Genomic DNA, 15,344 nt, shown 5'->3' on the forward strand with positions numbered 1-15,344 from the left:
AAGAAACTTACCAGACGGTAAAATCAAGGGGAAATCAAAAGTTGAGGATGGAGCTGTTGTTCCTCAGGATGGGGAAAGAAAATCTTACAAAGAGAAGGATTAAGCACCAACTTTATATGGAGAACTGCCTTCTCAGGCTAATAGAAGATGAGGAAGAGCATTACCAAAAGCTGGCCAGGCCATTCTGAAACCAAAGGAGAGGAAAACAGGAATTAGGAAGAAAGGAAAAAGCCAGTAAAATAAATTCTTCTGGGTCTGAGTAGGTAAGTGAATATAAGGCAACTGCAGCAAAGATACGCTGCCCAGTCCTCCGGCACGAAGCTGCTGGTTAAATATCTCAACATTTTAAACCCAGAGAAATGTAAAAAAAAATAACCTCCAATGGTAAAATCTTTTCCAATTTGAAATCCAAAGCACTCGCTTTTTAGTTATTCTATGCGTTATTGGAAAAAAAAAAAAAAAGAAGAAAGAAAGAAAGAAAAGCAACAGACATGAAGATTTGTTTTATTTCTACTTAGGAAAGGAGAAGGATTAAATAGAGCTGTTTTCCAATTTGCTCTCCAATATACACATCCACATGCCACACACATACATACACAGACACACACCAAAAACTCCCCAACAAACAACAAAAAAGCCAAGAAGAATAAAAAACAAAAAACACTCTCAAACTGCACTGATACTTCTCATTTCGACCAGCGGTTTAGATCCTGGGAGAAAGTGCAAAATGAAAAATCGAACAACCAAAAAATGCTGAACAAACAGCATTATTATATTACTAAAGTAGTAACAGATGATGTTCTCTGTGTCTGTAAAATTTTGGAACCACATAGCTAATTTGTTAAATCTAGTCCATGCCACGTTTCAAAAAGCAGGAAAAAAAATTAGCTTCATTCTTTGCTATCTCATCAAAATCTTCTAGGAGATGTGGGACATCATCATCCTCCTCACCAATGTCTCCTGGTTTTGATGTTTTGCTATCCAACACTTGCCTCAGGAACTGTCCCACTAACTTTCTAAGACTTGTTAAACTGTCAGCACAAAGCTGACTTAATATCCCAGGAAGCATTTCTATGATGGGTTCGGCTTCTGCGTGGCCAGTAATTGCAAAGGTGTTAGCAAAGAGGGAAGTTCGGACCTTGGGATTGTTGAAATGAATAACTGTCCCATCATTAATCATGTTCACCTCTCCAATACCAGCTACGTTATTCACAGCCAGTTTTTAAAGAGAACTCTGAAGTGTTTTGTCATCAGCTGTAGCTGTTCTAGGTACCACCTTCTTTCTGCGAGCTGTACCCTTGCCCTCTATGTAGACCTGAGTCTGAAGTTTTGGCTAACTTTTCTTGATTTGTGCTGTTGGTAAATCTGAAGCAGGGAGGGTCCTCCTACACCAGCACACAGCAAGAGCAAGATGGCTGCCTCAGCGGAGACAGGGCTGCTCCAGAAATTTAGGAGTTCTTTATAAATTATGAATTTTAATTCTTTGGCTATATATTGCAAACATCTATCCTACTTTGTCAGTTACCTTTTAACTTCGCTTGTGGCATTTTTATTATGTAAATAATTTATATATTTATTTAATCAAATTTATCAATCTTCTTTTGCCACAATAAAAGGCAGTACATATACTGGCTCGTAGAAAGTGTTTCCCTAAATTGAAGAGAAATTTATCCATGTATTTTTCTGATACTTATACGGTTTCATTTTCTTTACATTTAGATCCCTAATTAATTTGGAGTTTATTCTTGTATACGGATTATTTTTTCAAACGGCCACCTTGTTTTTCCAATACCACTTGTTAAAAATCTACCTTTGCCTCAGATATTTGAGATCTACCTTTATCATACATTACATTCCCATAATACTTGGTCTTCACATGAGCTTTCTATTCTGGTGTTGTGTTTGTCTACTAATGTGCCAGAACCATACTGTTTTAGTTACAGAGGCTTTCTAGTATCTAAAGCTTGGTAGGCCTAATCACCCCTTACAGTTTTTTTGTTTGTTTTGTTTTTTTTACAGTGCTTTTCTTGATATTCTGGCATGTTTATTTTTCTATGTGGATTTTAATATTAACTTGTCTAATTTCATTTTTTAAAAAGCTTGCTTGTATTTTTTGAGAGATTTTGTTAAATTTCTACAATAATTTAGGGAGAACTGACAACTTTATAATGTTGATTCATCCTATCCATGAATATGAGATAGCTTTTTATATGTTCAGTTTTACTTTGGTGTGTTTCAGGAGTGTTTTAAAGTTTTCCTCACACAGGCTTTGCATATTTCCTGTGAAGTTTATTTCTAAATATTTAATATTCTTTGCTGCTCTTGTGTATGGGTTTTTCTCTACCATTATAATAATTATAATTTGTGTACATGAAGCCTATTAATTTCTGTATGTTATTTCATTTCTCTTTAATTACAATTCTCTTCTGTCATCTTGATTAGTTCTGCCTCAGCAGATGCCACCTGGTCTAACAGATTATCTTGCTTCCCTCAATTATTGGAGCCTTCTTAAATTGGTTATAATTTTTCTGTTCTGATTCAATCTGGGATCCTTCAACACTTGTGCAAGTTAAACTGTTGAGATCTCTGGGACAATAGAAAGAACTGGAAGGCAGTGTTCGTTTTTGTTCTAGTGAGAGAATGAATTATAAACTAGGATTCTCTACTGGGGTGAGGAGAAAGTCTCTCTGTTCTCAAGTATCTCCAGGTACAAGTGAGAAAGGAAAATCCCCTTCTGACCACATGATTAGCAGAAACTTAGACTACTAAGCAATCCCACCCTAGGGGAGAGATATCAGAGGGATTAGACAGCCTCTCAAAGCGCCTTATCGAAGAAGCAGAGGGGTGTATGTCCTGTGATTCACTGGCGTCTGTAGGATTGTGCCACCCTCCCTCTCCCTGACATATACAACACACACCTCTGCCTTCAGTTCTTTGTCCTAAATTCCCCTGGAGAAATGAGTCTTCTGCCACTGACTTCATTCCTCTGTCTTGCTTACTTTTCCCCACCCTACTCTAGCACAACAGACCGTGAAACCCTACACCTATTCACTGGAGAACTCAAGGGTCTCAGATATACCTGAGATTCCTTCCAAATCCTATGTGTCTTATCTTGAGTCATAGTTGAAAGAAGTTGTATTCAGGCCACAAGCTTCCTTTTATTCATTTCTACCTATGTGTATTTGTACTTTAATATTTATTAGAACTAGGGGGATATTAATTATTGTATCTCAATAACCAAATATACACAATAACTGTTATATAGCAATCTCTTTTCAGGCAACCTAACTTGGCAAAATTTCATCAAAGGCTAGGAAAAACTACAGCGTGAAGGAGCCAAAATCAATGTTAAAATGCCTGTGTTGGTTATTTGTAAGCAAGCCTTCAGACTTTTAGTAATCCTGATTGTCTAATTACCCAAACCACAGCATGGTAAAACCTTAAAATAAGATTAGGAAGAAAAGCGTATTGAATCGGATAAATTGAATGTACCAAGAAATAGAGATGAGACAAATGATTGCTTGAGAAACAGGCTAATGGTGAATTTAAAACAAAACTTGACACACATTCAGACTGATGGAAAATAACTTAAAAAGCACACTGTTGGGGAAAGTGGTCTTTCATATTTGAATAAGCCCTAGTGTCATCCTTAAATTCAAGATGAGGCTAATATGTGTTTTAATAAAAATCCTGGGTAATCAAGAAAACTATAAATTATATACTCCATAGTCTATTTAATAAGACATGCAAATATGTAACACATTTAAAAAAAAATAATTTCCTCTAAAATGATTAAAATAAAAGTCCTGGTTCTGTAATCTTTATTTATCTCAGAACTTTAATTTTCTAGGAACAATTCTAGATTCTCATGAATTTATTGTAGTTGCGTTTAAGGCTTTATAGTGGAGAGTTTACTTCCAAGTCACATATGCTAGTGTGATTGCTAACTTTGAAAAATAGTCTTTCTGGAGAGAATCACTTCTACATTTCACTGGTAATTTTCACACACACCCTCCCCTCCCCCCCACCATACACACACAGTCCACATGGCTACAGACAATTTCTGTGATTCTTGATATTCTATATATCTATCTTTTTTTTTATACCAATTTGCTGTTGCCTTTAAAATGCAAGCTCTAAGGGAATATGTGGAAACCTTGGTGGTGTAGTGGTTAAGTGCTACGGCTGCTAACCAAAAGGTCAGCAGTTTGAATCCCCGAGGCACTCCTTGGAAACTCTGTGGGGCAGTTCTACTCTATTCTATAGGGTCGCTTTGAGTTGGAATTGGCTCGACCCAATGGGTACCGTAAGGGAATATGTAATATGATTTTTATGACCCTCATCATAACACCCTGCCCAAGGAGGCATTTTAATATTTGATTAAATGATTAAGAGGATTAGCAAAATAGAATTCTGGAGATAAATTTTTTAATAATGTTATGAAAATATTTTTAGTTTTCATTTTATACCTTTTTTTTTTTTTAACCAATAGTAGGGCTGTGTCATTAACAAGTAAAATTGAAAAGACTAAAAGTTATTAAAACTTTTATAATTTTGTCATAAAACTAAAGTTAAAATAGAACAATCTATAAAGCTGCATCATTAGTATTTTATGAGTAAATTATCTCTAATGATATGTTTTTATAGAAATTTATATTATTTTCTGGCTATTAATCATTTTAATATTGATAATTTTAATGGAAGACACATACTTAGGAAAGCAATATCAACCATGGGAAATATATATATATATATAGGTGTCAGCCAGAATGCTCTTTAGAAGCAAGGATGGCGAGACTTCATCTCACATACTTCAGACATGCTATCAGGAGGGACCAGTTCCTGGAGAAGGACATCATGCTTGGTAAAGCAGAGGGTCAGTGAAAAAGAGGAAGACAGTCAACAAGATGGACTGACACAGTAACTTCATCAATGGGTTCAAACATGTGAGGATGGTGCAGGACTGGGCAGAGTTTCCTTCTGTTATACATAGGGTTGCTATGAGTCAGAACAACCTTGGGGGCACCTAACAACAACAAAAACAATAATTGGTATCATCAATCTTTGGATAACAGTCATCTAGAACACAATCAATTGGCTACGAATAATGAAAATATTTGTATAGTATCTGGTGATTTGGCTGTCAAGTGGGAGGTTGGGGTAATTTAAACAGACCATAATTAAGCAATGACAATCTGCTCAATCTTTTGACAAGTGATAATCTGAATTTCTCTTTCCATAGGCGAAGTCAAATATTTGGAAATAGAATGAATAACATCTCCCTTTGGGGAAAAATATTGACTTCTACTTCATTTCATAATACTGTTTTTCATTGAAATTGTTTGGACTTTAGGGGCAGACAGTCCTGAAATCAAATTCTGACTTGAGTCATGTATCCATAGGCAGCTTTTTCATCTTTTCTAAGCTAAGTTTTTCCCTTAGTGAGAAACTGACTTGCGTGGTTTTTTTTCCTCCCTGCTTATTTTACCTGTTTCAGAAGAAATCTAGGACTTTGTATCCAAAACTGGGACTCTCTTGCCCAGTAGGGTGTGGCAAGTAATCTGGGCTTCGGTGTTTCAAAGATGTAGATGGAGGTTGAAAACTCAAATACCTACAGGGACCTGGCATGAAACAAAAGAATAAAGTCTTTTCATTGTCTTCCCCACCTAAAGGAAGCAACCCAGTTCAACATTGGCTGATTGTTGTCTTGGAGGTCTGTGGGCCCAAGGTTGACAGATCTGCTGTGTTTTCAAGAGAAGCATGAAATCCAACTTTTTATGTTAACTCTTCCAATTTTAAAATGTTTGTAGTCAATTTTTTTTTTTTTTAATTTAAAATACAAGCTGAGGGTAGGGGGCATGTCTGCTGCTCAGAAGTTGTCTACTAGCAACAGTTTGCAATGCTGGCCAAAGCCATGAGGGGCTGAAACTGCATTATCTGACAAGGCTGAATAGATTTAGACTATTTTTTTTTTAACTGGAAAAGGAAACTGTAAAGAGGGCCTGGCTTGCAGGTTTTCTGAGTGACCAAGGCCTCAAGCCAAAAATCAAACCGGTTGCCATCAAGTCCATTCTGACTCATGACAACACCCTGTGTCTCAGGGTAAAACTGTGCTCCATAGGGTTTTCAATGGCTGTGATCTTTTGGAAGTAGATTGCCAGGCTTCTCTTACAAGGAGCCTCTAGGTGGATTTGAACTGCCAAGTTTTTTGTAGTAACCAAGTACTTAACCATTGAACCTCCCAGGGACCCCAACCAAGACCCAAGCTTTCTCAAATGCAGTAATAGGAGGTGGCAATACCTCACGAGGAATTGGCTATGAGAAAGTTCACCAAATAGTGTTGCTTAGAGAACCTTCAGAACCCTGGTGGCACAGTGGTTAAGGGCTTGACTGCTAACCAAAAGGTCAGCAGTTCAAATTCACCAGCCATTCCTTGGAAACCCTATGGGGCAGTTCTACTCTGTCTGGTCACTATGAGTCAGAACCAACTCGATAGCACCTAATAACAACAACAACGACAGAGAACCTTTGTGACGATTTCCCCTAGCTGGGTTTGGCACACAAGGAGTACAGCCACCAGTGGAGCTGGCAAACTCTCATAGAACAAGGGGCCTGGGCACAGAGCAACAGCAGCGGCTGCCAACAAGGACTTATCCCAAGGCCAAGGAGACCTTCCTTGTTTCCTGGAGTCCATGACTTTTTTCTGGGCTTTCTCCTTCGTTTTGATGGAACACATCCTTCACTAACTTCTAAGAAGGGGTGCACTGGAAATCAATAGATACCTGCCTCCTAACTCATTAGCCATTCTCACAACCCCAGTGGATATATGTTTCCAGGCTTCTAGAGTCACTAACAGGGGCTAAAAAAAAAAAATAGGGATAGAGAAATCCCAACTCTCACTTATAGGGTTGCACCAAGAAGTGATGCTTGGCTTTCCAAAGATATTACTTCATTCTCCTAATCAGTTAAATTTACTTATATGGACTGGTCCTGGTATCTGACCTCCCCATATGGTGATGTGCAATAGTAGAAAAAGCTACAGAGGAAGACAGACCCGGCCTTAATTCATGCTCCATCCATTTTCTTGGAAGGTTAAACTTCTAATTTTCAATATTTCCATTTGTAAAATGTGAGGACGGTGCCTACCTTTCTATAATGTCATGATAATGACTCGTATTTGATATTAACAAGTACCAAAGGACCTTTGGAACACAAGTTAGACATGACCTGAAATGTTCAAACTCTTTTACATGTACAACAAGAATATTATGTTTCCTTGTCCCTAGTTAGTATGCATATTTAGAAGAGATCAGTGGCAGCTTAGATCTACCTTATTATCACCTCCCTGTGCTCATTACTAATTCATAGAAATCCTTTTAACTCCAACCAGTTTTTAGTATTAGGATTTAAGATGGAAATAGCATTTGAATAATTTGTTTTCGCCTAGCAAATTGTGCATGAAAAATAAAAAGAAAGCACAATTTAAAATATAGATATAAAAGTGCAATGTTGGCTTAAAAAAAAATGTTGGCTTAATGGACCTTAAAAAAACCTTCTCATGAAAAGTCCTGAAAAAGGTACTCAAAGTTCATAGCTGGTTGATTTTGTTCCAGGAAATGACTTTAAAACCTTTGAGAAAAATGAAAATATAACCAGTCTCTCTAGCTGGGACAAATTCAATGTATTTGATCTTTTATCCCCAGTGACTGAGCTTTATCCAAGGTGCATTCCAGATTTGTAGCCTTAATTTTTTTTTTTTTTTTGCCTAATGGCTGAAGGCAAGCTATATGTTAAACAAACACTGACCATGTGAGCTTATTTGTCCCAGAAAAAAAATGAGTTGGACTGAAATTAAGAATTTAAGCTGAGCTCCTGCATGTTAATATTCAACAGAAGCCAAGGGTGAATTTTTTTTTTTTTTTTTTTTTTACTACTGACTGTGATTATTCACCAAGAGCTGCTTGAAACTACTGCAAATCAGCCAGCCTTGATGTGGCCATAGGGGAAGCTCTGGCTATATTCCTGAACTTTGTAAAATCATTTAAAGGAACCACTAGCTATACCACCACCACCACCACCAAAAAAAAAAAAAGAACTCATAGCAACCCTGTAGGTCAGAGTAGAACTGCCCCATAGTTTCCAAGGAGTGGCTGGTGGATTTGAACAGCTGACCTTTTGGTTAGTAGCGTAGCTCGCCATAGCTTTTAGCCAGTACGCCACCAGGGCTCCTCGATACCACCACAGGGTATGCAAATCTTTCCTGATTAATTCCATAAAAGGTTAACTCTGTATAGTCTTGATACTTAAGTAGATTGCGTCCAGTTTTTCGTATGTCAACATGTGCTCTATAAATAATTGCAAGTTGCCGCATTACTATATGTATATGTTTGTTTCTCTAACTGCATAGGACACTCTTCTAATTTGATATCACCACTTGAGTGTCTTATAGGCTCCTCAACCTCAGTGTGTTCTAATACTAACTCAGTTACTCCCTCTTTCAGACCTGATCACCTCCTGAATTTCCTATCTCTGTTCATGGCACCAGTCACCTATAGCATGAATCTCCTTCCCTTGCCCCTCTTCTTTATCATATTCAATCTTTCGGCAGTTCCTGTCAATATTGTCTCCAAAATCCATCTCAGATCTCTCCATCTTTGTTCCAGTGGTCGTCTCTTGCCTTCATCACTCCAATGGCTTCTTATTTAGTCTTCTTAATCTCCTCTATAACCCTCTTCAATCTATTCATTACACAGACTATAAAGTGTTTTGTAATAAAAATCTTGTCGTTTTTACCCTATTGCTTAAAACCTCCATGGTTCCCATTAAATCCAAAACTCCTAATCCTGGTCCAGAAAGTCCTCCATGTTCTTGGCTCTGAATCTCTTCTTTTACCTCTCTGTTTCTCTTGCTCAGTACACCTTCATCACCCTAGCTCCTGAAAAAATCCAATTTCATTCTAGTATCAGGATCACTGTACAAGTTGTTTCCTTTTCATGGTGAGCACTCACTATTACTCTTAGACTAACTGTCATATCCTCATCATTTAGACCTCGGTTTGAATCCTCAAAGAGGCATTCTTAAAGATCTTTCTGAGTTAGCCCTCCCAAACCCCTAATCCAGGTCTTCTCCATCTTTGATCCTTATTTGGTTTCTTCATAACAATAAACAAATTGTAATTATTTTATTCACATGTTTGTTGACTTCTTTCCATCTGTCATCCCTACCAGAATGTAAGTTTTATGAGTGTTGGTATAGAGTCTTGCTCAATCACTTATCCCTAGCACCTAGGACAATGTCTGCACGTAAATTTTGGAATTAATAGGTGAATATCTAGAGCTGTTGACAAGATGACTAACATTATTTAAGCACACTTAAGAAACCCTGTTGGCATAGTGGTTAAGTGCTACGGCTGCTAACCAAAGGGTTCGTAGTTCAAATCCACCAGGCGCTCCTTGGAAACTCTATGGGGCAGTTCTACTCTGTCCTATGGGGTTACTATGAGTTGGAACCAACTCGATGGCACTGTGTTTGGTTTTTTTTTTTTTTTTTTTTTTGGTTTATGTGGTAAGAATTCTGGTTGGCACTTCAAAAACATGACTCAACTCCATTTAAAAGTAAGATTGCATGTTCTTTTTAGTTGCCATTGAGTCAGCTTTGACTCATGATAACCTTATGCATACCAGAACAAAATATTGCCTAGTCCTGTGCCATCTTCATAATTGTTGGTATGTTTGAGTCCACTGTTTTAGATATTGTGTCAATCTATCTCATTGAGGGTTTCCCTTGTTTTTGCTGACCCTCTACTTTACCTACCATGATATCCTTTTCTGGCAATTGGTCTTTCCTCATGATGTGTCCAAAGTAAACAAGCCAAAGTCTCCCAATTCTTGCTTCCAAGGAGCATTCTGGTTGTAATTCTTCTAAGACCGATTTGTTCATTCTTTTGGCAATCTACAGCATATTCAATATTGTTTGCCAATACCACAGTTCAAATGAATCAATTCTTTTTTTTTCTCTTTATCATTATCCAGCTGTTGTATGCATATGAAGCAATTGAAAAGGCTATGGCTTGGGTCAGGCTCGCTGTAGCCATCAAAGTAACATCTTTGTTGTTTAAAAGTTTAAAGATGTCTCTTACAGATTTGCCCAATGTGATACCTCATTTGATTTCTTGACTGCTACCTCCATGAATGCTCATTGTCTATCCAAGTAGAATGAAATTGTTGACAGTTTCCTGAACTTCTTGTCAATGATTTCAAGATTTCGTAGTATGGCTTTTAAAGGAAGTTAGAGATCACTTTACTATTCTGCTTTCCTGAACAGATCATACACATACATATATACTTATATTTGTAATGATTTCCTGTGCTCTTCTTGAAGATATCTAAGGCCAAATACTCCATTAGCTTCCAAGATATTCTTTTTTTATGTTTAATGGTAATTTCTTGTGTGCTTGTGCACACAAGTTCTTTTATTAAGTAATTTGCAGATGAAGGTAAAAAACTGATCATTCTTATTCATATACTTAAAGACAATTATACAATTATGGCCACCCTTCAGCCTTGAACAAAATCAATTTGTTTCAGTCTTGAACAAAATCAATTAGTTCAGAATGTCTTCAAGAGGTTAACTTTGAAACATTTTCATCATTTAGCTTTTGAGGGAATATCTTGGCAGTAATATCAGGAACATGACTTGAATTAAGACCAGTCCTCAACTAGGTTTATTCCAGTCAATTCCAAAGACTTTTTCTCTATTCTCACTTGACTTCTTAGTTCTTTGAAATTATCCATTAGCCTGTTTTTTGAAGCTCTTTCTATTCTTGATTTCCACGGCTCTGTGTAATTCTCAACCTCCTCCCATATTTCTAACCCCTCTGTTTGTTTCCTTTAACTTTTCCATTTTTTTACCTCTAAAGTGTGACAACACTCAAGGCTCTATCATTTGGTCTGCGCATTTCCACATGAGCTCATTTCTGTGGATGAAAGCTTCATCTGCATTTTATAAAGATCATCCCAAATCTCTCTAGATTTGTCAATAGCACGACTGTAGTCTTGTGACTGCGGAGTCAGGTGATGGTATGTGAAGTATGCACAATCCAAGAGACGACATTAAAATATTTAAAACTGGAGCCTAACCAGACCTAAAAGATGTGGAAAGATAAGGAAATAATAGAGGATTCAGAAGATCTTTAAAGAGGTTTGTGAGGCAGTTAGCTGCCATCCTGCAAGAGTGCAGACTTCTATTTACAAAGGGGTGGGAAATATTAAATGTCCTTTAAGTGTCCTGAGAGTTAAAGACAGGCAGAATCCAGTCTAGCCGTGAACAGTGTTTGCAACCTTTGTGGGAATACAGACTTATGAAAAGGGTAATTTGAATTCACCCTTAGCTATAGGACTGGGTATCTGAGTCCCCAATAGTCATATTTATCATAATAAGTGCACACTTGTGCACATATGTGGCACAATAGGAATCACTCTGGAAACACATGACATTGAGGACCACTGTCCTGTTCCAACATCACTGGTTAATAATCAACCTTCCATCATTTACAAAGGTCAATTTATTCCCTTATTGGGTAGATAGTTTTTACCATGGAAAAGTTTAGAGTTAAATATAAAAATGAACTAAATAAAATATATAGTGTACTGTATTTTAGTGTGAAGATTAAAGTAATTTCTGTATTTGATTTTTCAAATACAATAAGTGGGAACACTTAGCAATGTTAGAAAATCTGACAGATTAACCTTGAAATCTAATTTAAAATGTAAAAATGATTTTATACTTGTGATTTTAAGTTAAAAGTTATAATAAAATTTACCTAGGTTTATTAAAAGTATTGGCATGTGTACGAATAACTTCAAATATAAGAATCAGCACAAAGCCAATTGCTATGAGGCAGAGGTCAAATACATCCCAGATTTCTACATTCTCCAAGCTTCAATACTACTCCACATGACACCAGCCACTCTCCCTCCCCTCAGCACTCTTCTCTCCCTGTTTGGGACTGGCAATTCACTGCAGCATCTCACAGAACTCGTGAACTGTCACACCAAAACCAAACCCACCGCTGTCGAGTTGATTCTGACTCATAGTGACCCTATAGGACAGAGTGGAACTGCCCCATAGAGTTTCCAAGGAGCACCTGACCAATTCGAACTGCTGACTTTTTGATTAGCAGCTGTAGCACTTAATCACTATGCCACCAGGGTTTCCTCATGAACTGTACTTACAGTTACTTTGCTGACCCACAGGACATACCATCTCTCAACAAATTTTTATGCCTCTGGAGTTCTTCGGGAAGGAGGTAGCCTGATTTTAACAGATTTAGCCTTAAGGCGGGAGCCTTTCGAAATGCATGAAACTCAAGAACCCTAAGTTCGAGCCTCATTTTTGTGTAGATATGTGAATTTTCTAAACTTTTGACAGGATTGCCTTTATTTTTGTGAGATAAGCCTTCTCACTGTGTTTCCCAGTTCCTATGTTCTTGTGAGAATGTACTTACCATGAGAATAAGCTATTCTCAAAGTCTTCATTCAGTCATAGTGGCCATTTTCTCCTTGATGCCATTCGTTGTTTCCGGGTGTTTCTGGCCCCCTGCTTTCCTAGCTTCTGAACAGTGAATAATGCCTTTGCAATAAGGCATAACGCACTGCAGTTGGTAATTTTCAAGAGACTGGAACTCTGATAAGTTATTATTACCTCACATTCAATCTCGGGCACAATCATTGCTTCCATGTGTAGCAGGTGGAATGCACTGCTTTCAGCAGCTCTGTAGCATTCCAGGGTAGCTGTTTCTGCTTCTTAGCTATTAGCACTGCTTTTGTTAAAATGAAAAATACATAAAACCCAGAAAACCAAACCCATTGCCTTTGAGTCAGTCCTGACGCATAGCAACCCTATAAGACAGAGTAGAACTGCCCCATAGAGTTTCTAGGAGGTGGCTGGTAGATTTGAATTGCTGATCTTTTGGTTAGCAAGCAATGGCTCTTAACCACTGCACTACCAGGGCTCCAATAGTAGTGGTAATTTTCCTGAGATTTAAATTCTTTTAGTTTTATTTATTTGGCTTGTAAGTGCTGCTTTTGCAGTCAGGAAGAATGCATTGTAGTGATAATTTTCCTGAGATAAAAAAAACCTCTTGGCTTTATTTATTTGGGCTGTAAGTACTGCTTTTACAGTAAGGAAGAATACATTGTACCATGTTTTGAAAAGTTTCGTGAAAAATAATAAAAAGGCTAAGAAGAAGGAGAAAGACTAGGATAAAATTGTATGTGCAGTTGCCAGGTGCCTTCATGTTTTACATCATGTTTTGCAAGTTTTTAGGAAATAAAATTTTAAAAATAATAATAATAACAAAAGATTTTATCATTGATTCATATCGGCAGGACTTAAAATGTTCATTGTCTGCTGGGACATATGGGATCACAGATAACGGGTATCAAAATCCATAACTCCTAACCAAAATTCTGAATTCGTCCTTTAATCAGTATGCCTTCCATTAGTGAAAACAGATGGTACCAACAAAAAATTCAAAGCAGAAAATAACTGGGTCACCAAAGGGTTAAGTGGTTTATTAAGGAATAGGGTACAACTTGGGATCAGGATCATCAGGCTACAACTCAGGATCTAGATCTGGAAATATGTAGGCAAAGTCTCCCTTCTTCAGGCAGGCCTCCTTTCAGCCTCCTGAAGACAGGCTCCTCTTGGGCCCTCAGGACAGGCTCCTTTTGGCCCTGCTGTCACTGCCGGCTCTGCCACTGGGCCCCTTCTGCACCTGTCACTTTGTCTTCAGTATTACAGTCGGTGACCCATGTTACAGCTCTTTTAGGAGATTCCTTGCCTTTTCTCTCTCTCTGCCCCTGCTTTCTTGTTTCTGCTTCTTCCTGCTGCTTCTCTTCTTGTTTCTTTCTAAAAACCTCTGTAGGGTTGGGTGCATATATATACAACTCCTTATCAATTTCAAGGCATGGCGCCTTCCGGCAAGGGGTCCACAAACTGACCAATCCCCTCTCGGTAGGCCACAGATACTTCATTTGCATAGTAGGCTACAGACACCTCACTTGCACAGTCTATAGTCACCTCATTTGCAGAGCCCAAAGTCACTTCATTTGCATAGACTATAGACCAATCCCTGCAAGGTACATACCAATCACAGGGCAGGCTACAGCCCAAGACCAGACAAAAAGTATCAAACCAAGCTGTTTATAGCTTACCCAGGAAATGTAACAACTCCTCTGGGGTAGAAAACTAGGATAGAGGTAGCTCCTCAGGGTTTTGGGGAAAAAAATCTATCAAGCTTTTTTTCCAAAGATCCAAGGCAAAAGGCCACATGAAGGAACATATTTTACCACAGCTTGTATAAGAGGGCTTGTAATTCATTTACATATTTGGAAGGATTTGTTTGTTAAGATCCTAAATTTGCCAGATTTGACATGTGAAATGCTTATAAATTAAATTTATTATATTACCGTGTTTTTATGCAAATAACGTGTGCCTTCAACATTTGTTTGCCAATGTGCCCTCCCCCACAAGGTATTTTCAGAAGCACCGCTATGCCGATTTTTTTTAACAAGTTGCTGTAGAAAAATTAGCATAGTACACTTATGAAGATACCTTGCTGGGGGAGGGCATGGCTAGCAAACAAACATGTAATGAACACATTATTTGCGTAAAAATACAGTAAATGTATAAATGCAATTTAAATTTTAAGGGGATTTAATTTAGCTTATAAATAGGACAGCTTGTTTAACAGGGTTCACACTGTTCAACTTAAGTTTACCAAAACTTTTTCAAAGGATCCCTTGAAAAGAACTGTTCTTATTTTATATGATTTACTACATTTATAAAGAAAAAATACTAATTATAAGCTTAATTTAATAGCTTAAGAGAAAATACTGTAAAATTTGTAAGTTTAATAAATTCAATAATACTTTCAAATTCAAGGGACTGTCAGTAGTTTTTTATGTACACAAAAAGTCCCTTTGGACATAAAAAGTCATTGTGACCAGCTTAAACTCAATCTCTTACTCCTAACTGTGCCAACAGTACCCAACTTAGGTTGAACCCAACATCTTTCTCCCCAGTTTGGGTCCCCTTCCCAGTTTCTTTAAATGACCCAAACTTTCCCCCAGTCTTTTACCATGGATATCTTCAATATATATTTGGGGGTTGGGGGGCACAACTTACTCCATAAAAGGGCCTTACTTTTTTCTCCTTCTGTTTCTTACCTTTAATTTTGTATTATCTTCCTTTTCTTTTTGTGTCAGGATAATTTATTGACATATCTATGTTTTGTTGTGTTTATTATAGAAATTTAGGAGAAATATTTCTCTTTCCCTCAT

General features: G+C 37.5%; 1 protein-coding gene across 1 annotated transcript; it reads right to left on the reverse strand.

Moving 5' to 3' along the window:
- Nucleotides 1-480: 480 nt before the first annotated feature.
- Nucleotides 481-1,297, reverse strand: LOC135230455 (transcription factor BTF3 homolog 4-like). The gene has a single exon (XM_064279764.1). The coding sequence runs from the start codon at nt 1,178-1,180 to the stop codon at nt 848-850; it is 333 nt and encodes a 110-aa protein (XP_064135834.1). The 5' UTR covers nt 1,181-1,297; the 3' UTR covers nt 481-847.
- Nucleotides 1,298-15,344: the final 14,047 nt, after the last annotated feature.

Source organism: Loxodonta africana, chromosome 2 (genome assembly GCF_030014295.1).
Source record: "Loxodonta africana isolate mLoxAfr1 chromosome 2, mLoxAfr1.hap2, whole genome shotgun sequence".
NCBI lineage: Eukaryota > Metazoa > Chordata > Mammalia > Proboscidea > Elephantidae > Loxodonta > Loxodonta africana.

Bases quoted from the DNA above. Each gene is read 5' to 3' on its own strand.
- LOC135230455 (XM_064279764.1), bottom strand. From the start codon at position 1,180: ATGATTAATGATGGGACAGTTATTCATTTCAACAATCCCAAGGTCCGA.